General features: G+C 32.7%; 1 protein-coding gene across 1 annotated transcript; it reads left to right on the top strand.

The window, feature by feature from the left end:
- The first annotated feature begins 20,262 nt into the window (after positions 1–20,262).
- LOC143570343 (uncharacterized) lies at positions 20,263–20,778 on the top strand. The gene has a single exon (XM_077056016.1). The coding sequence runs from the start codon at positions 20,299–20,301 to the stop codon at positions 20,770–20,772; it is 474 nt and encodes a 157-aa protein (XP_076912131.1). The 5' UTR covers positions 20,263–20,298; the 3' UTR covers positions 20,773–20,778.
- Positions 20,779–21,082: the final 304 nt, after the last annotated feature.

Raw genomic sequence — 21,082 nt, 5'->3', positions numbered from 1 at the left:
ACCAAAAGGCTATCGTGAGTCCTCTTCTCTAGAGAGGGCACCCCTACCAAGCTTCTAAGATGCCATCAGTCTCTTTCAACACTTTTTTGTAAGGCATTTAATCATGATGTGTTTCAAGTTTCAATATGGAATATGGGATTTGCTTATCTTATTCAACGATGATGACCGAGAGCTTATATATTCAAATGAAGGATTCTTGGTGGTCCTTGATTTTGAACGGATTGATGAAATTGGTGTGTTAGATGACGATGATCTAATTAGAATATCAAGCATCAGAACAGGTAGCAAATCTAAATCAAGCTAAGGTAAACAACGTGATGGTGCTACCAGTCCGCCATATGCGGGACCAATTAACATCTGTGTCCATCCGCAACAATGCACAATCCGTCTTTACATTAGAGCAGACAGAAGATGTTTTGCTAACTCTACAGCTCGAAGAGACAGAAAATCGGAGACAGTTTGTCTACAGCAATGAAGGTTTCTTACCGGATGAGGGTGGAGATGAAGAGTATGGAGAAGCATTTAGGACAAGGCAAGGGATCTCACGTATACCGTAAGAAGGAAGGTTGTGTTATATATATTTTTTGTTTAGGAGTTTGGTGGGATAAGATTGAGCATGGAGAAGCATTCAGGACAAGGCTAGGGATCTCACGTATACCGTAAGAAGGAAGGTTGTGTTATATATATTGCTTGCTTAGTAGTTTGGAGGGATAAGATTGAGTTTGGTGGGATAAGGTTGTGTTATATATATATATTGCTACTTATATATACATAAGTAGCATACATGTCGATACTTTTATCATCACCAATCAATTAATCCATGTGCATGCATCTAGACTCTCCATCGAATACTTTTTAAATATTACATTGAGGAATTTTTTTTTGAACGATCAATCAATTAAATTTTATTATAGAAAACGCTAGCAAGAAGCTAGACCCGTCAATACACCAACAAAAACAGAGATCACCACCAAAATGATAAAAAACCAACCCCCTAAACCCGTCAATCACATCCACTTGTTACATTCGAAACCGGTGCCAATCTTCCTAAATGCACCTGAGTCTCCGTGATATATTCTTTATCCAAAGGAAATTATTTAGTATGTATATTTAGTTTTATTATTATTTTTTTTTAAATTTATTGATTGTTTATTGGATTACATCGAAACAGAAGGCAAGCGGGCAACAAGCTGCGCCGCTACCCCATTTTGAATCGCAAAATCCAATCTGCAACATGAATCAAACTTGCAACATGAATCAAACTTCCATAGTGAACCAACCTGTTTCTCTTCTTTCACAAACACCAAACCGCAACCAAACACTCTAGCCACAAGACATATTACATTGGGGGATTCATTCTCATTATCCCCATAAGTCTTAAATAACTTATATTTGGTATATTAAATATGATCTCCAAAATATTAAATTACCCCACTTGGTTGGTTGATGTATTATGAGATGGCAAAGGCAGGGTGGGTTATAATTTAATTCATGTTTGCTGGTAGTTTCTCACTTGTTTGGTTTTTCCAATTATAATAATATTATGACATTGTTGGTCGTTTATGATGATGATGATGATGATGATGATGATGATGATGATGATGATAAAAAATTGTTAATATATAAATTACCATATTTTAAACCGCCATTATTACAATAATCAATATCTATTACAACATTTGTGAAGTGTTCGGTTTTTAAGTTAGGTTAGGTATTGTCATCAGAAACTGTTTTTTCATGGTGTGGATTATAACAGTTACATGAATAAATGAATGAATAGACTACAATTAGAAATACAACGAATATATAATAATACATTTACTCTTTATAAAGTTGGCTTGCCTTCTCATATTAGTTTCATTATATGTATGTTTGATATGTACACCGGGGTATACACATGAATGTACTCGGACGCATAAATAAAGATACAAATACGAGTGTATACATAAATTTAGCACAAAGGACGATTTGTTCCAGTAAATTGTACCAAAGTTAAATTAAGTGTAATCCAACCGATCCTTTAATTATCACATGGGGGTGGGTTGGGGCAGGCATGCATTTATTTAAGTTACCATCATATATGCATTTATTTCTAACGGTGGGTGGTATATTTATTAATTATTAACTTAGGAATTCGTTTTTTTTTTCTTTTTAAATAAATAAAGAACTAAGGTGCAATAAGTTACTATCATATATGATTCCCAAGATAATAAATTTACTATCTTATTGTTTGTAATCCTTGTTTCTTGTGAGTTATGTTATCTTATTATTGATCTTCCCTTTTTTTGTTGGGCTTCTCACTTGTTGCGAGAAGAAGTTTCCCTTTTTTGGTTTAATATATTTGGCATTTTCAAACAACTAATAAATTTATCATTCTTTTCTTGTTCTAACATCGTTTAAAAGTAGCTCTAATACCTGACTAAATTTTTTCGAGACGAAATGTGGACTACTTAAACAACAGGAGTAGATTTTTCTTTGTTTGAATACAAATAACGGGTGACTTTTATAGAAGGTTATCATACATAACTAATGATGTGAAGAGGTAGGTCTCAGCAGAGCCCAGTTGGTCCCGCAAGACTCACCTTGAACAGAGACGTCTGCGCAAAGGCCATCTGCTCCCGCAGGACCCACCATGCTCAGAGAACCTTACGCGCAGTACGCAAGCTGTACACGCAGGGAAAGCCTCCCAATGGTGAAGTACCCCGCCTGTTCCCGCAGTTGCGGATACAAGCCATCAGGGAAGGCTACCCGCAGACAGCAGGGCTACACGCACAAGACAATAGATACTTCAGTAGTCACATGAAGGAATGAGCAAGGCGGGAACAATCCCGCCAAAATGAGCCAGTCCGTATGATTCTGAAAGATCTTCTGTAACCTACCAAGGTATGGATAGGACAGACAATCTGACCAGAACAGCCCATGAGCCAATCACAGGGTGACAGCTCACCGACAACAGTACGAGGAGGAGCACCCTCTAGTACTGTTTGTCACTATTAGCCGCTGCCTACTCACCAACCCTTACTGCGGGGCTGTGCGCAGCCTACAGTTGGTAGAATAGTGTTACTGTTGGCCGTAACCTACTCACCAACCAGCATGGCCTGCGTATAATCCACAGTAGGTGGGACGTGCATAATCTACAGTTGGTGGAATAGTGCAGCCGACTTTGTTACTGTTGGCCGTAACCTATCCACCAACCAGTATGGCCTGTGCATAGTCCACTGTTGGTAGAACAGGAATACTATTCAGCCGGCTGTACCTTCTAGGAAACCTACCTTCGGCTATAAATACTCCAACATCTTGGAATGGTAAGATCATCGGCTATCCAGTTATCTAGCAATCTCTTAATACACACTTATATTCAGAGCAATCTAGTCTGATTCTCACGCCGGAGGGTGGTCACAAGGAGGAACCCCCCCTTCTCAGTGACGAGCTTACGGTGTTTGTTTTGCAGGTCCCCTGAAGAACAACCGTCTCTGTTGGACCTCATTCTCGTGGGAAACATTACTTAACCCCCAGATTATCTATAATCTGTACCGGGACACTTAGTGTTTCTTCATGATGGGTTATACAAGATAAAACGTTTATCTAACATAAATATCCTTATAAAAGTTGTTACCATCTAATAATCAACCTTATAAAAGTATCATTTTTTTTTCTTTGACCAAAAATTTCACGATATGTGTATTTCTTACAAATGACTTTTTTTTTCTTTTAAGTTATTGTTTTATAGCATGTTTGTTTTCTATATTTGCGTGTTTTAAAATGTTAACTTAATAAAATGATAACTACTTTATCTTAAAATTTTAAACATAAACAAAGGTTGGTATTTATCATCATGGCTAGGTCATGATTGAAAAAAAGAATTGGCATTAACCGTTTTAATAAGAAACTTAAAATGGAGTGGGCCTTTCAAATGACTTATTTTAATTTAAAGGGGTGTTTGGGATTTTCTATTTTTATTTTATTATGAGTTATTTTTATTTTATTATGAGTTATGAAAAAGTTATAAGTCATAGTCTTACATTTTAAAAAAAATAATTGTTATGACTCTCTAGTTGAAAATTCTCTTTATGATACTATCGATCATAAGAAGGCAAATTGAATTTTAATAATCCCAACTTAATGTAGTTAGCCGATAATAATCCCAATTTAGAAAATAGCTGTCATCGGTCCCAACTTTCATACTCCTTGTTTTCATTAGACCGCCGTTAAAAAAACTTAACAAAGTTAAGTTCTTTTTTTTTTTTGGGTTCCAAATTTTAAATTGATATTTTAGGGCTTTTGTTCAGAATGAAAATACGAGTCGACTGATGTAAAACTTACCTCAAACGGAGGTCCAAACGACTAAATGATGCTTCAATTCCGGTATGTAAGCTTTTAATTAACCAAAGTCAAGTTGTTTGGAGCACTGTTTCGATGTAAGTTTTACATCAATCGATTCACATCCTCATTCCAATCGAAAGACCTAAAACTATCAATTTGAAATTTGAAAAAAACTTAACGTCGTTAGGTTTTTTTTTAACACAGGTCCAATGAAAAAAATTGGGTGAAAGTAAAGCTAATTTCTATGTGTGAAAGTAAAACTATTTTCTAGGTTGAGAATATTAACGGCAAATTATATTAAGTTAATATTATTATAATCCAATTCGCCCTAACAAGAAAGTAATTAAAACTGACCCAATATGGCCTGACCCGATCCATACCCGATTGGGGAATTTTTTTTAATATTTATCAGTGTACGGCTGGCACTCAAAAACTTTTAACCCCCCTAAAAAAAATTTTGAGTTCATCATTGAAGGTATTGGCACACAATAATGCTCACGATAACCAAAAGAAAACCTTATTTTGAATTAACTCCGTTTTCAAATAACTAATTGCCAATTCAATGCATAAAGAAAACCTCCGTTCCGCAACTACCGACCATTAAGAAAAAATAATTAGGCTGTATGCTATGGTGAGAGGCATCGAAGCCCCTTCACAGTGCCAAGTCAGTGCCACGTGGACACCGGAGGCTTCGAAACCCTTCTTCATAACGCCCCGCTATGGTTAAAACCTCATTATGTATATAAATATATATGTATTATATATATAAATATATATGTATGTGTGTGGATGAGAGTAAGAGAGAGAGAGGGCGCCGGTCGTCCGGATGGCTCCCCCCCCCCTCCGCGCCCGCCTCCACTGCGCCCCCCGGCGGTGTTCCTCCTCTTTCGGTGCCCATTATTCCCCTCTACCGCGCCCATAGCGTGGAGTCTTATAACTTACCCCAATGTTACCTTCCCCGATCCATATCAGACCGGGAATTTTTTTAATAGTCGTCGGTAGACGCCCGACACTCAAAAACTTCTGACCTCCGTAAAAAACCTTTCCGAGTCCATCAGTGATGGTACCGACGCTCGATAATCAATAATTTAATACTAATTCTATGTTTAAGGAAAACCTTGTATTTATGAATAGGTCACTCTAAAGTCTAAACTTTTAGACAAAAATCTGAGTAGAAACATATCTAAAAGTAATTTATATAGTTATAAACAAAAACAAGCATTATACGGGAATGGTATGGTTTGAGGATCATCAATGTAATAAATTGTATAAACTTTTAAATTTAAAATATTATTTTTCAGTGAATATCGTTGAAAATATAGATGAAATGAATTCGAGATTATACACAAGCATATAGATAGCAGAAAAAGAAAAACAAATTTACATTGTAGTTTGTTTGTAGTTGAAACATAAAATTAAGGTATCAATTATATTTCTCTTTCACTTTTCAGTGAATTGTCACTGCAAAGGTACATTCAAAGACCTTGTCTCCACCTATTGGCTACTTTTCTTTTAATTTTTGTTTATTTCGAACAAAAATTATTTTAAGCTAAATGGGGTTTTTTCCGTTTTTGTGTTCGCTTTGTCACAGTTTTCAAAGGCTATTTGTATATCTGTTTTATCTGTTATCCAATAATTCCTGATTATATTTTATGATAAATAAAAAAAACAAAACAATGTAGTATGTTATATACCCTAATTTTTTATACCAAACAATCGAACACGACGCAACATCATTCCATTCCAACATAAGCAGACGGTGTAGAAACCCTTCTCTGATTTTCTTTCTCCGGATCTTTGGTAGTCCGGTGGGTTCCCTCCACATCTCTGGTAGTCGCAGCCCTTCGATTCTCAGACCTACCTCTCCACATCTTCGATTCTCCAGCAGTTTGACCTCCTCACATTTGTAGCGGCACCACCAGTATTAGCAGGTTCGTGTATTATCGTGTATACATGGTATTAGTAGATTCGTGTTCGGGTTTGGGATACAGGTACACGATAATTTTTCGTGTCGTGTACATACCATGTTTTGTGTTCGTGCTTTATCGTGTTCATATATTATCGTTGTACGGGTATACACGATATGCCAACCCTAATGCCAGCCTTTCATTGATGCAAATGTGGGTCCCGCTAAAACGAGAAACATCTAAAGCTCATACGTTCAACCATGTGTCATATACTACATTACCTTTTTTTCCTGTAAACCTACACTTCAAACGCTACCCATATTTATTTTGACAAACTTTGGTTGAGTCAATGTTCAATTTAATGTTTTTCCTTGTAGAAAGAAATTTATTATTATTCTATTAACTTAGGTTATTTATTTTTTTAACTACTAAACTTTTACACTTTTTAAGATTCGAACTCATGGCCTCACACTTTAACCAGTTTATCATCCATCGAAGTAGAAATGATATTCTTTACCAAACAAAGTAAAAAAAGTTAAAAGCAACCGTTATGGTTTTTTAACGAACCAATTTTATTGAAAGGAGTAGCAAGTGACAAACAAAAACAATAGAAAACTCCCATTTAGCTTAAAATAAAATTTTAGAACGAAATAATCGAAAATGAATGGAAATAAAAGCAAGAGTTGTTGGGTGTGGCCTTTATGATAAAAGTGATAACCATTAACCAGTGCAAAGTACAAACATTAAAATCCATCAACAATCTTCAACCATAAGGCTGAGGGGTGTGGGGGGCTTTAATGGGGGCTTTAGTGGGGGCTCCAACCAATAATATTATGACGTGTGGCAGAGAGAGAAACTGGATAAGGGGGTTGTTGGAGCCTCCGTTGGAGCCCTGGCCCCTGGTGTGGAGGGGCTCCAGCAGGGGCTCCAGCGAAATTTTTTTTTTTTATTTTTTTATAAATATATTCAAACAACGACATTTTTTTTGTGTTAGTTTTGAGAGGATTTTAGAAGGAAAGGTGTATAATTGTAAAATGAAGTATATTTTATAAAGGTATATATTTATAGTTTAAGAAAATATTTTTTTTTTAATTTAATATGAGCTCAACGGCTCTTTTCCGTAGACCTATATAGAAAATATATTTTTTTTTTTGTTTTTTTCGGCTCCCAACGGTCCAAAATACCTCAAAAGGTGTGCTCCTCTCTCTCTTCTCCCGCTAACCAGCTCACGCCTGCATTGTTTTTCGCGTTAGCGCCCCGTTAGCGCTCCGGTGGTGTGGTGTTAGCGCCTGGGGGCGCGAGCGGAGGGGCTCTAGCGCCCCCGTTGAAACCCCACACCCATCAGCCTAACCAAAATAAAAACACACATCCATAGTCTCCTAGACACACCATTCAACTCTACTCTCTGACACCTATAAACAATTTATATTTTTATTAGTATGCATGTGTTAACCCATAGAATCGGTACAAACATGTTTTTAAAGGGTCCTATTAGGGGCACCCAAACACTCCCTAATACGTCCTTAAAGCATTCTCATCCAACCCCTCATATTATGTGAGGGTGTTTTTTTAAATTAGAGAGTGATTTAGGGTGTTGTGAGTGAAGAGTTTTCTATGTTTTAAAAAAGTAGTGATTTTTCTATATATTTGAAAAGTTACTATTCATCCCCTATAATTTTTTAATGTATTTTGAAAGTGGTTGTGAGTGAAGGAAAGAGAAAAGGTAATGACAAAAGATATAAAAAGTATTATTTAATTGAAATGGAGAGAGAAAATAAAGTGAGTTTTAGTGTACTTTTTTGTTTGGAGATAGGGAGTGGGATGAGAATGCTCTTATAGGGCTATACAGTAGAGATGAGCAAAAATCGGTATGGTACCGAACCGGTACCGATACTGAAAAATCGGTACCGATTTGGTATTTGATACCAATGTTTTGAGTTTTCGGGACCGGTACAATACCGGTATTTTCCAGTACCGTATCGGTACTGAACCGAACATTTCGGTACCGGTACCAAAAATTTGCGATTTTCGAGATCAGGATTTTCGGTACCGGTACGGTACCAAGCTCATCCCTAATATATGGGGTCCATTAAATTGAAACATCTTAAATTAGTGCACCATTTAAACAAAATTCATGAATTCGCCACTGCAACAAACCCAAACTAAGGCGGGGGAGGGGGGTTGTTATATTAGACGTGGGACTCGTCTTTCTTACAAAACTAAGCCATTGCATGTAGTCCTATACGGGCAAAGCTCATTACTTAATAAAAATACCATTAAACAATAATAAAAGAAGGCACCATCATTAGAAATTAAAAACACATAATATAAATACAATGAGTGAAAGCGGTGTATGTAACTTTGATAATTGTAACAATTATGTTTTATAAAATCCCAAACCTAAAAAGCAGCGATTAAAACAGTTTAGGGAGATGGGTTTAGGGTTTTGGATTGAGTTTTTTTTAACAAGCTATAGCATGTTTGGGATTTTGGATTATTGGCTTTTTGAAAAGCTAGGTTTTAGGGCTTTTGAAAAACTATTTTTGAACCATTTTAAAAAGATAAACTAAAAAAGATTTTTGTGATTGTCAAACATCTTTTAACTTATTTGCTTTTTAAAAACACCAATAAACATTTTTCAAATTCAATCCCAAATAGCTTTTAGCCGTTGCTAACTAAAATATCACGTATCTCACAACCTCTTATGGGCTTAGTTACCACTAAATTATCGTCTTATAATATCACCAATATAATAATGAGGTCGGTGGATATGAAGTTATGAACTATAATGAAGCCAAATCAGAGTTTAGAAAGGCTGAGTCCCATGGGACGATTTGATGCTTGTCAGCAAAGAATCCGGGATAAACCAATGAACCAATAACATTTTTTTTTTGTATATTATAATTCTATATTTACTTTCATTTTATACCGATCATCATCATCATCATCGTACTCAGTATATCTCACCAATAGCAATGTTATGGTAGGGTCTGAGGAGGGTAAGATGTAGACAGCCTTACCTCTATCCCATAGGGATATAGAGACTGCTTCCGGTGAGACCCTCGGCTCGATAGTAGTTTTGCATCAAGCCTTGGACATAAGGCACATAACACTCAATCATCGGGACACCGGCACTCATACATTACAATTATATGTTACTGTAAAGTTTAAACTAATAAAAAATTAATAGCTTGTATACTATACAGATAATTATGAAAAAATTATGAAAAAATTATATTTAATAATTAAGCAAAATACAAAAAAAATTAATAATAAACTTATCAATAGATTGTTAACAAAGTACTACGATATGTGTCAACAATGATGTATTGCTGAAATGCGTATTACTTACTATACTTTTATAAAGCGTATGCTACTAACTATACCTTTGTATGCATTGTTGCATACATTTAATACACATTCTTAGCCTAAAAGGTATGATTTATTTGAATAATTCTTCCTCATTTGTCACTTCAGTTTTTCTTTCTTCTGTTATTTAGCTGTACCTTCATCCAATGGTGTGGATAATTATCCTCATTTTTCATAATTAAATTATTTAATAATATAAATAAGTGATAAAGAAAAGAAAAAAGAATAAAGAAAAAAAATTGATTGAATTAGATGGTATATAGGTGGGAATGATTTGAACGACCACGATCATTCTCCTCATTTCACGCGAGAGATAGTATACATGGGGTGGTGTTCAAATGAGACCATTCTCAAATTTATGTGTCACGTAGGACCCCTCACTGGTCCAAAGTGGTGTATACGGTGTACCCACCGGCCTTAGCATGGCCTAGTTTCTTGTGTTTTTCGGTTGAGTACAATACTTATACATTATTTAAAACTTGTGCCTTCAACAGTGAACATGCTATTTTTGAGATTTTATGTAGTGTTCATCGCAAGGTCATTTCGATAAACATAATCCTTTGTTGCTAACATGCCAAATGATTTGTCATGTTGTGTGGCAACACTAGACATCAATAAGTTGAATCCTAACAAGTTCAAACTTTACCATTTGTTAAGATGTACAGATATTTTACCATATATTGATCGTTGTCCATTAGTTATTATATCTGACACGACATAAAACTAACATAAAATTCAAGCAGTTTTATTTACTAAAGAGTATGACAAATCTTACTAATAAAAAAAATAAACTTTTGGCTAGCCAGTTAGCCCAAGAGATAGACTAAGGCTAAAAATCAACAAAGCCACAAAACCCTTAACTTGAGGCTAATATACATGCCAGAAATGCACAAACCGGGTATTTTCAGAAACTAGTTCCGAGTATGGTCAACAAAAGTCAAAATCGGGTTGGGTAGGAACCAGTTGCGGGTATAGTCAGGTATTTGACCGGGTTTTCCGTGGTTTTTTTGGGGTTTCGGGTAGGGTCAGGTTTTGACCGGGTATTTCAGGTTTTGGTTCCGGTGGGTCCGGTTCGATTCCGGTTCCAGGTACGATTTCGGGGAGAAATCCTATACCAAGCCGTACCCGTGGGTTGGGTACAGTTAAAACCAGTTCTTAGTCGGGTTCGGAACCGGGTATTCTGTACACCTCTATGGCTCTATATATGACAAAACAAATCAAGCCCATATGAGAAGTAAACACATAATAGCGAGCCCACTATAAATGTAAAACTATAACAAAAACTTGCAGGCTACTATTAATAGCATTCAGCAACAATCATCAAAACCAAAATCTCCAAGCAGAAATGATACTGCCAAAATTCGCAGCAAACCAATATAATTAGCAGCCAAAATATGAAAGACCATTAATATGCAAATTAAAATATAAATAAAATAACCAAAATCTAAACAGCCACACAATAGGGAATAACTGCAGTTTCCATTCTCCACAATATCACAAACTTTGCATCCAAATTCCAAATCAGCAGCATAAATATCATTGTAATGTTATAATATAAGAACTTGGGTTTAATCTATTCTGGCCATACCCGCGGATATGTTTGGCTCGAGCCAAGTCATGTTGACTCGTTCAATTTTATATATAATAATTATTTTATACACATTTGTATATATGTCTTCTATTGTAAATTTGCAGTTTTAGAACTTTAATATGCAAAAAGTCAGGTTTATGCATCTGGCACGAGTTTGGTTTCGACATGACAACGCACATATTATTGCCAAAGATGATACTTGGACATGAATCACTAACACAATGCTTTCTATTCATCAAGAAGTCTAAAAGATTCACTAGATAGTAACTTTAAATATTCAATATTAATATAAATGTCTATCCATGATACTTATTGTAACATCTTTGCATTTCCATGCATGAAATCGCTAGTCTTTTATACTTATATTTAATAATTTTCGTGTATTAGTTCACCATCTATATTATTATGGAATCATATATTTAGGGATTTTTACATATTTTCCCTTGGAAAATATGTAATTTCAAAGTTTAGGAAGGGAAAATATGTAAATGCCCCTATTATTTATTTCTAAACTATTATTATATGCACAATTACATGATTCTATGTTCATTTTATCATATACATGCTTAATCGTTAATGTGACAATTGTAACCGGGAATACCTAGATTAATATTTTATAACATGTAACATTAAAATTTTATCATTATTAATTTAACTTAAATCAAAATGGAATTTTCTAGAATATTCTATTTTTGATCTCCAAGATTTTCCTTATCCAAATTTTAAATTCAAAACCTAGTCAAATTCTATCTCTAATTCATCTTAATCTCTCTCTAAACACCCATATAAATAGAAGTCCCTAGCAACCTCAAAATTCATTCCAAGCCTGCATATTCCAAAGCCCCAAAGTTGCAAATCGTGATCCTCATCCTCTGAAAGATTCACAACTCGTTTCCTTCCTAGTAAGTTCTGATTTCCATTTAATGTTTTGTTCTTTCATTATGCAGAAAAACCTTTTATTTCAATGCTTATATCTTGGTCATAATGTATCCAAATCACGAATTTCAAAAACCTAAATTGGTTCTTTATGTGCCAGTGTCTCTGTAATTTTTGGTGTAACATTTTATAAAATTTAAAAACATTTTTAATATTTTTTTTTAACAAAGGGTCTTGGTGAAAATCCTTACAGAAAACTTTGGTCTCAAAACAAATATCATAACTCATCCATGTTTACGAATTATTACCCAAATTTTTGATATATTGTATAAATGTGAATTTGAAAAATTATCCAACTGGAATCACCTTAATTCGTTGAAGTATCGATTTTTAGTGATTTTTCTACTAAACTGACTACGAATTATATATTTTTTTTACTAAAAACTTAAATCTTATAAAAATATATAAGTTAAGGAATTCATATGGTTACAAGATACAAAATTTTCGTAATCTAACTCAAAGGTTAACTATTTATAAAAATTCGTGTCTTGAACAGCAAGCAACCTATTCTTTTCTAGAAAATATAATCTAAAACCCTAAACCATAAAGTTATCACATGAGACCACAAAATCCAATTATACTTCCAAACAAACACCAAATCTATAGATATTCACCAAGGGTTCTGTCACCAAGGCTATGACCTAAGGAAAAACCAAGTGGTGTGTCCGTGCGAGAATGGACCCACTTACCTTTTCCTGGGAACCCGAGGTCGAATATTTTATTCCACCGAAATAAAATAACATCCTAATAACAACTTTATTGATCATTAGGGCTCTAAACTAAAATGTAGCAAGTCTCAATTCATCAAAAACAAAGGTGAGTTCATAGTCCCTTTTACATGCTTTTAAACATTTTATACTTTGAGGTGGAAAACATGCATAATCAATTTGTTTTACATACTATTTGATTCAAGCTTTATTTCATAATATTCATTATGGTGATCATTACTAGTGTATACATATTTGCATTGACAACCATTAACTTGTTAAACCCGTGGTAGTATGATGATAGATCTCATGGCCCGACCCCGCCCACGCAAGCCTCAGGTAAAGGCCTGTGTGTTCAGAATCCGACGATTATTAAACATTAAACATAATAGTCTAATCGTGGATTAGACGATTCACTAAACGTGTTAGAGGTTTGGTTGTAATCACAAAGTATACAAGTAACTTAACACATATGGAATGCTTTCAACTTAAAACTTATTTTATTAAAACCTATGTTCTCACAAACTATTTTTAGTTGACACTCTCGTATGCTTTTAGTTGACCAACTATTTTCTTTAATTTATACATCATTTTCTAAAAACTTCCTCCAACTCATTCTCCATTCTCATCTCTATATTCTTTTTTATTATTTTTTCTCTCTTTTCCATTTATAATTTTGACTCCAACTATTTTGTCTTATTATCATTTTCAATATAAATTGATTTCCAATATATATTTATAGAATGGTAGTTGAAAATGGAGTGTTGTGGCAACACACTAAATTTGGAGTCTTCCTATACCATTTCACTGAAATTTAAAAATCAAGTTTGGAGATAGAGAAAGTGTTGGAATGGTTATTTAGATGATTTTTTAAAATTTTAGAAATAGAGATAGGCATGGATAACCCATTGAGAATGCTCTTACAACTATTATGTAGAATATCCAGATATATATATCCCTATTGGGGCAGGGATGTTGTTTTTGTTTGTATCTTCTTGTATGTGGTCGCTATCATCTACCTATTCTAATAAAGTAAAATAATATTTATCATCATTTTGGTTAATTCTCACAATTCTTTTCCCTTCAAAACTTAATTGACCCTAATATAAGTAATAGATTAAAAATTATTCACTTTTTTTATACTCTATTTATATTATATCTAAACATTTTTATAAAAAAAAATATTAGTATATTATTTTACTATATATTCCAAAATACTTGGTGAAATCAAAAAATTAACAACAAACCATGTCGGTTAAAGATTGAAAAAAATATAGTTTCAAATGTTATCATTAACATATCGTACTATGTATATTATAGAAGATTGCAAAGAAAAACAAAACTCGAATATGCTTTCATTTTACAAAGTAATTTTTTGATCATTAAATTATAAATATATGCTCAAAAGGCGATCCAATTTTTTTAAATCAATCAATTTATCTATTATTGTTGTTGTTGTTGTAAATTGTCATATAAATTTAAAATTATAATATACACTTTATATCTATCTATTTATTTTTTTCGGTTAATTTAGTAAACTATATATATGTTAAAATGTAATAATAAGAAGTATAATTTTTGTAGGAAGGATAAGAAGTAATCTTATCCATTGATTTTGAACATGGAGTGTTGAGATTAATTTATGGGGAAATCAAGTGTGAACATAAGGGGAAGGGTATAAAAGGAATAACACATTTGTTGACTTTCTCTCTCCACATGCAAGCCACATGCCAAATTCCCCCATCATTTTAAAACGTCCATAACTTTTTTTACGACGTTTTATTGAAAAATAAATCACCATAATAACGAGTGTTTTTTTTTATCTTTTATATGAGTACCATATTGTAATATAAAAATTAAAAAAAAATTAGTGGGTTTTTTACAAATTGTGTTTTACAAAATTGTGTTATACAATAGTATTTTTCATTGTGTTGGAAGCATGTCATGCAAAACTATGCTCAAATGAAGCAAAATATTCACAAAATTGAACGAGTTAACATGATATTTTTTATGTTTTCATAATGACAAAGTCGAGAAGCCCCTGAAACTTATCAAAATCTTTTTCTTGGTGTAGCTCAGAAAAACATAGTTCTTGAAGAACATCCGTCGTCACAATTTAATGTTCTTATTTCCTTCAATGGGTGGTAAATTGATAAATATATCAATAAAGGTAACATTTATTCTGTATTTAGGCTGATTGGTTAGAACTACTATTGTATGAGAAGTCTAATTTCGAAATTAGTTAATAACCAAAATTCTTTCAATTATACATATATGACACTAAGAATGAAATTTTCAATAGAAAGAGTGTCCTTGGGTACGTTTCTGCACGTGCATTATTCTTATTAAGTTCATTTAGAAAAAAATTTTGTGATATAAATAAAATTTATTTATCTACACATAGTATAAATACAAACATAGATGTAATAAATTTTTTCATATACGTTATGTAATTATTTGTCTTACTTGACACGGGTTTTAAAACTACTGCAAAATCCAATATAAACAAAATACACACATCCATTTCTTAAAGCTATTGTCTCACTATTCAACTACTCTCTCTGTCTCTCTCTCAAACACCACTCATATATATCCGTCTCTCTCTCAAACACCACTCATATATATCCGGCAGATAAACGATTTCCGGCCGTCAAGCCACTGATCTATCCACTAAGGTACGTACAAACCCAACCTGACCCGTTTACTGTTCTTATTTTTGTATATACTCTATTTTGTAACGCTTTAGATCATTACAAGTTTACAATTAACTAGTGTATTTAATGAGTTAATGTGAAGAGATTGAGCATTTGAGTGAAGATGACAAAACTGAAAACAATTTATGGTAGAGTTTGAAACTAAAAAGAAAAAGATGAACATAAAAAAAAAAAGAGAAGAACTTTATTCTCCAAAAAAATTAATCTATAATATATATAAATGAAAACCTTAAAATCCTACGTGTCGTGATGTGGTCGCTCCCCCATTTCATGGAAGCCACCAGATTGCTTAATTTTTAAATGGAGGCCTCTCATTGATTTAACCCAAATTCATGGGTATGGGTCTTACCAAAACCATATAGCTTTTAAATGGGTTATAACATCTCATTAAATTAAAAATTAATTTTACCAATTATTTGATGTGAAAATTCTATAAAATAGGGATATACTAAAATTTAATATCCAATTTAAAAAGAAAAAGATTATTTGTAAATAATAAACAATTTTATAGTAAAAAACATAAGCGGGTCATGGGTCACCAAATCCAGATAGCTTTTAAACGGATTATAACATATCATTTATTTATGAAACTATTTCATCATCAAACCCTAAGTATATTATTAACTTTCTTACAATAAAGAAAATTAAAATCCAAAAAATAATTATTAAAACACGAAAAATATAAAACAATAATTCTCTCAAGCCATCAGATTGCTTTATTTGTAAATGAGGGTTTCTCACGCATTTGACCCGAATTCACGGGTAAACGTCTCACCAAACCTAGATAGCTCTTAAACGGGTTATAACATCTCATTATATTAAAAGTTAATCTCATAAAATATTTGATATGAAAATCCTATAAAATTAGGATATACTAAAGATTAATATCCTATTTTATTTTTTCAAAAAAGATACTATTTATAATTAAGAAACAATTTTATAATAAATAAAATAAACGGGTAATGAGTATTACCAAACCCAGATAGCTTTTAAACCAGATTATAACATATCATTTATTTGTGAAACCATTTTATCATCAAACCTCAAATATATTAATTATTAACTTTCTTACAATAAATAAAATTAAAATCCAAATATACATATATAAATATTGAAAACGAATAATGTAAAACAACCCCCGTAAAGATCCTACGTGTCGCGATGTGGTCGCTCCCTCCTTTTATGGAAGCCACCAGATTGCTTAATTTTTAAATGGAGGACTCTCATTGATTTAACCCAAATTCATGGATATGGGTCTTACCAAATCCAGATAGCTCTTAAACGGGTTATAACATCTCATTAAATTAAAAATTAATCTTACCAATTATTTGATATGAAAATCCTATAAAATAAGGATAATCATACGTGTCGCGATGTGGACGCTTCCCCCTTTTATGGAAGCCACCAGATTGCATGATTTTTAAATGGAGACGATTTAACCCAAATTCATGGGTATGGGTCTTACCAAAACGAGATTGCTCTTAAACAGGTTATAACATCTCATTAAATTAAAAATTAATCTTACCAATTATTTGATAGAAAAATCCTATAAAATAGAGATATACTAAAATTTAATATCCAATTTAAAAAGAAAAAATGCTAATTTTTTCACTAGCAAATGTGAATAAATGATATTGTTTTCATATAAAATGGCTATTGCGCTCGAGATTTTTTGTCATTTACTTAATATATAACAACTGTATGTCCGGTGGTTCAAAGCTAGCCTTTCAAGACTGACTACTACAAGTTGAAGCATTTACTCAAAACGTATTGTTAAAAGTTCAACCATTTTAATTTAGCAAACCCTCAACATCATGATATCATGTAAAACTTATAGCATTGTGTGATGTCGATCCATAATGTCTATGACTAATGCCTATGATTCATCACATACAAGAATTATGCAAAATTCAAAACAAATCAATAAGGTCACTGTGATTATCTATGAAGACAACACAACGTGTATAGACCATAGTTCAACTTATAGAAGACCACACCAAAGATAACAAAACATAATCACATCTTGTGATCTCACTAAAGTTTTTTTCGACGTGTGACCTGTAAAAAGAAGGGAAAGCCGTTGTTTGTGAAATCAAATCTAATGAAATTTGACTGATTTATTAAAAAAACCTAACAGTTTCAAGAACCTATCATAGAAGATTAGACAAAATAGACCGAAAGATATAAGCAAACCTGCAGGACAACATTGTATACTCCTTATTTACTAAGGTTTCTTTGTAATGTTTTGTGAAAAAATATAACTGATCAAAGAGTATCACTTCTTGTTCCCAAGAGCCAAGAGTTGGTTAGAATATCCAAGATTATTATTACTCTTGGAAGTCTTGATAACAGGACGCCCACTTGTATGAATTTTGAGCTCTCCACTTTTACAAAGGCCACATAAATAAAGATTAAAGGCCATCTCTTTCTTCAATTATTTATTTACTAGATTTTATCCCCCGTATTACGGGGGTTGTTTTACATTATTCGTTTTTAATATTTATATATGTATATTTGGATTTTAATTTTATTTATTGTAAAAGTTAATAATTAATACACTTGAGCTTTGATGATGAAATGGTTTCACAAATAAATGATATGCTATAATCCGGTTTAAAAGCTATATGGGTTTGGTGATACCCATTACCCGTTTATTTTCTTTATTATAAAATTGTTTCTTAATTATAAATAATATCTTTTTTTAAATAAAATAAGATATTAATTTTTAGTATATCCCTATTTTATAGGATTTTCATATCAAACATTTGATGAGATTATTTTTTAATATAATGAGATGTTATAACCGGTTTAAGAGCTATCTGGGTTTGGTGAGACATTTACCCGTGAATTCGGGTCAAATGTGTGAGAAGCCTTCATTTACAAATAAATCAATCTGATGGCTTGAGAGAATAGTTGTTTTACATTTTTTGTTTTTTAATACTTATTTTTTGGATTTTAGTTTTCTTTATTGTAAGAAAATTAATAATATACTTAAATTTTGATGATAAAATGGTTTCATAAATAAATGATATGTTATAACCCGTTTAAAAGCTATATGCATTTGATGACCCATGACCCGCTTATGTTTTTTACTATAAAATTGTTTATTAATTATAAATAATATCTTTTTCTTTTTAAATTGAATATTAAATTTTAGTATATTCCTATTTTATAGGATTTTCATATCAGATAATTGGAAAGATTAATTTTTAATTTAATGAGATGTTATAACCCGTTTAAAAGCTATATGGTTTTGGTAAGATCCATACCCATGAATTTGGGTTAAATCAATGAGAGACCTACATTTAAAAATCAAGCAATCTGGTGGCTTCCATAAAAGGAGCGAGCGAGCATATCACGACACGTAGGATTTTTGGGTTTTCGTTTATATATATTATAGATAGATTCTAGTGAATAAGAAAAGAAGGCCCAACCAAACTAAAGTAGCCCGGGCTTTTATATCCAAGCCGGTAATATTGCGATCCATCTGAACCGGATTACTACAAATCCTCTCGAAGCTCCTTTTGAATCCGAACCGGTTTTCCAATCATTGTTAGGTTTTATTCGCCGTCGTCTCCGGCCGCCACAGCAACATCCTCAATGGCAAATTCCATTATTTAGGTAAACAGTAATAAACAATTTAAAGAGAAAATATATGCTTGATCAATCTTATTGAAATTAATATGTCAGCTCTCTGTTTAGGGTTTTAGGGGTTTAAATTTTAAACGGTTTGATGCTCAATAAACGCCTTTTAATTTGAATGAATAGATTTTACTCTTTTACTTTTAGTTTTCTGTTTATTTAGAATAATATTGCTGATTATGTAGCCATTCTAACTTTAAACACTAGAAACGCCATACATGCCTTTTGACTTGTTAGAGCATGGGATTGAGTGTGAAAACACCTTATTGGCTTTTTCAAAAAACCAATAAGTAATGTTAAAAGGTGTTTGGCCATTACAAAAATCCTTTTTATTTTAACTTTTTGAAAGAGTCAAATCATGGCTTTTTAAAAAAGCCAATAAGCTGTTTTCAAACTCAACTCCAAACATGCTCTTAACCGACAAACAAATGATTAGCGATTGGGTATAAAAGGATCATACCGCCCGTATGATGTGACATGATAGCTGGTGTATATTTTTGGGGATGGGCCGAGTTTGAGCTAAATAAAACCATACTAAAAACTAAAATTTTGGTTTTTCAGTTTTGAAAATTGTTTTGTTTTGTTTTTTTTTTCCGGTTTTTGTTGTGGGTTCAGTGCGGTTTTGGTTTTGCCCTTTCGGCTTAAAAGTTTTGGGCCGAAAATAAATGGTAAAAATAATAGATTTTGGCCTAAATTATTTTGATTGTTATACATTTGTGCTAAACTATGTAGGTTGAAGTATATATAAAATTATTATAAATTACTTAAATTTAAAAATGAAAATCTGTAAGATTGGTTCACTTTTTTTCGATTTTAATTACACGCAAAACCGAAGTTCAGTTTTTACCAAAACAACAAACCAAACTGTTGGTTTTTGTTTTGGTTCGTTTTCTTTCAGTCAGGTTTTTTAGGATTTTCGGTTTAATGCACACACATAATTGAAACTGATTATTTGATTCTTATTATTTAACATCACAATCACTTTCAAACAAACATCCAAACACCCCGTACTACGCAACGTTTATCTTCTTAATCAACATTCTTTTACTAATACTGGCCCTCTGTGCAGGAATAAATGTTCTTGTGCCAAAACAACAAAATTTGTCACAATGAAAAAAGATAAGATGCTGGGAAAAAACCGGATTGAAGATGTCCGTTGGTTATGTTCCCTCTCCAAATCCGAGCTCGATGTACTCGTTAGTCTGAAAAAGTTGGCGATCCGGGCACAATATTCAATCCTGAAAAATAAACGTACCCGAAAGGTATCTATTATTAAGCGTAAATCTTTGTCAAAAAAGGTTGACTTGAAGATGCTTAGAGATCTTAGTTTTGTGTTAATGCAAGTTGTTAAAGAACGGTTGGATGATAATGCTCAAATTGGTGAACTGCGAGTTGAGAGCTCAAATTTAGCAAAATATGAAATTAACAAAGAGTTTCGGGAAATGGGTGCGCAAGAATTGATGGGGTACATTAGACCCGATAGGAAGAAGAAGAGAATATTTAAGTTGTTTGGGATTGAAGATGTTGTCATAAAAAAGAAGAGAAGAGTTAGCAATGGAAGAAAGACAGTTGCAATAGATTGATGGTTTATGAACAAAAATACACTTGCGCTGTTGTTACGTATGCGTTTCTTTTTAGCTCAATCGGAACATGACTGAATGGGACGTTGATATGCAGCTGTTTGGTTTTTTACTTGATATAGAACAGGATTGGATGAAATCCAAGTATTTAGTTGCAAACTGTTGCTTAATAGTTGAAAACCGACGGGTTAAAACTCGTTTCTGAGTGAACCTAGACCTTGAACATTTGAGCATTGTAAACAAAGTGGTATTTTTACTGATGCACATAATATTTTGAACATTTAAACTCGTTTCTGTGCTTTATGTGTGAGTG

This window comes from Bidens hawaiensis, unplaced genomic scaffold (genome assembly GCF_021521415.1).
Source record: "Bidens hawaiensis isolate Kalapana, Puna unplaced genomic scaffold, B.hawaiensis_p1.1 tig00024894_1, whole genome shotgun sequence".
Lineage (NCBI taxonomy): Eukaryota > Viridiplantae > Streptophyta > Magnoliopsida > Asterales > Asteraceae > Bidens > Bidens hawaiensis.
The sequence above is the reverse complement of the archived record's forward strand: the minus strand, read 5'-3'. Positions and strand labels throughout refer to the sequence as shown.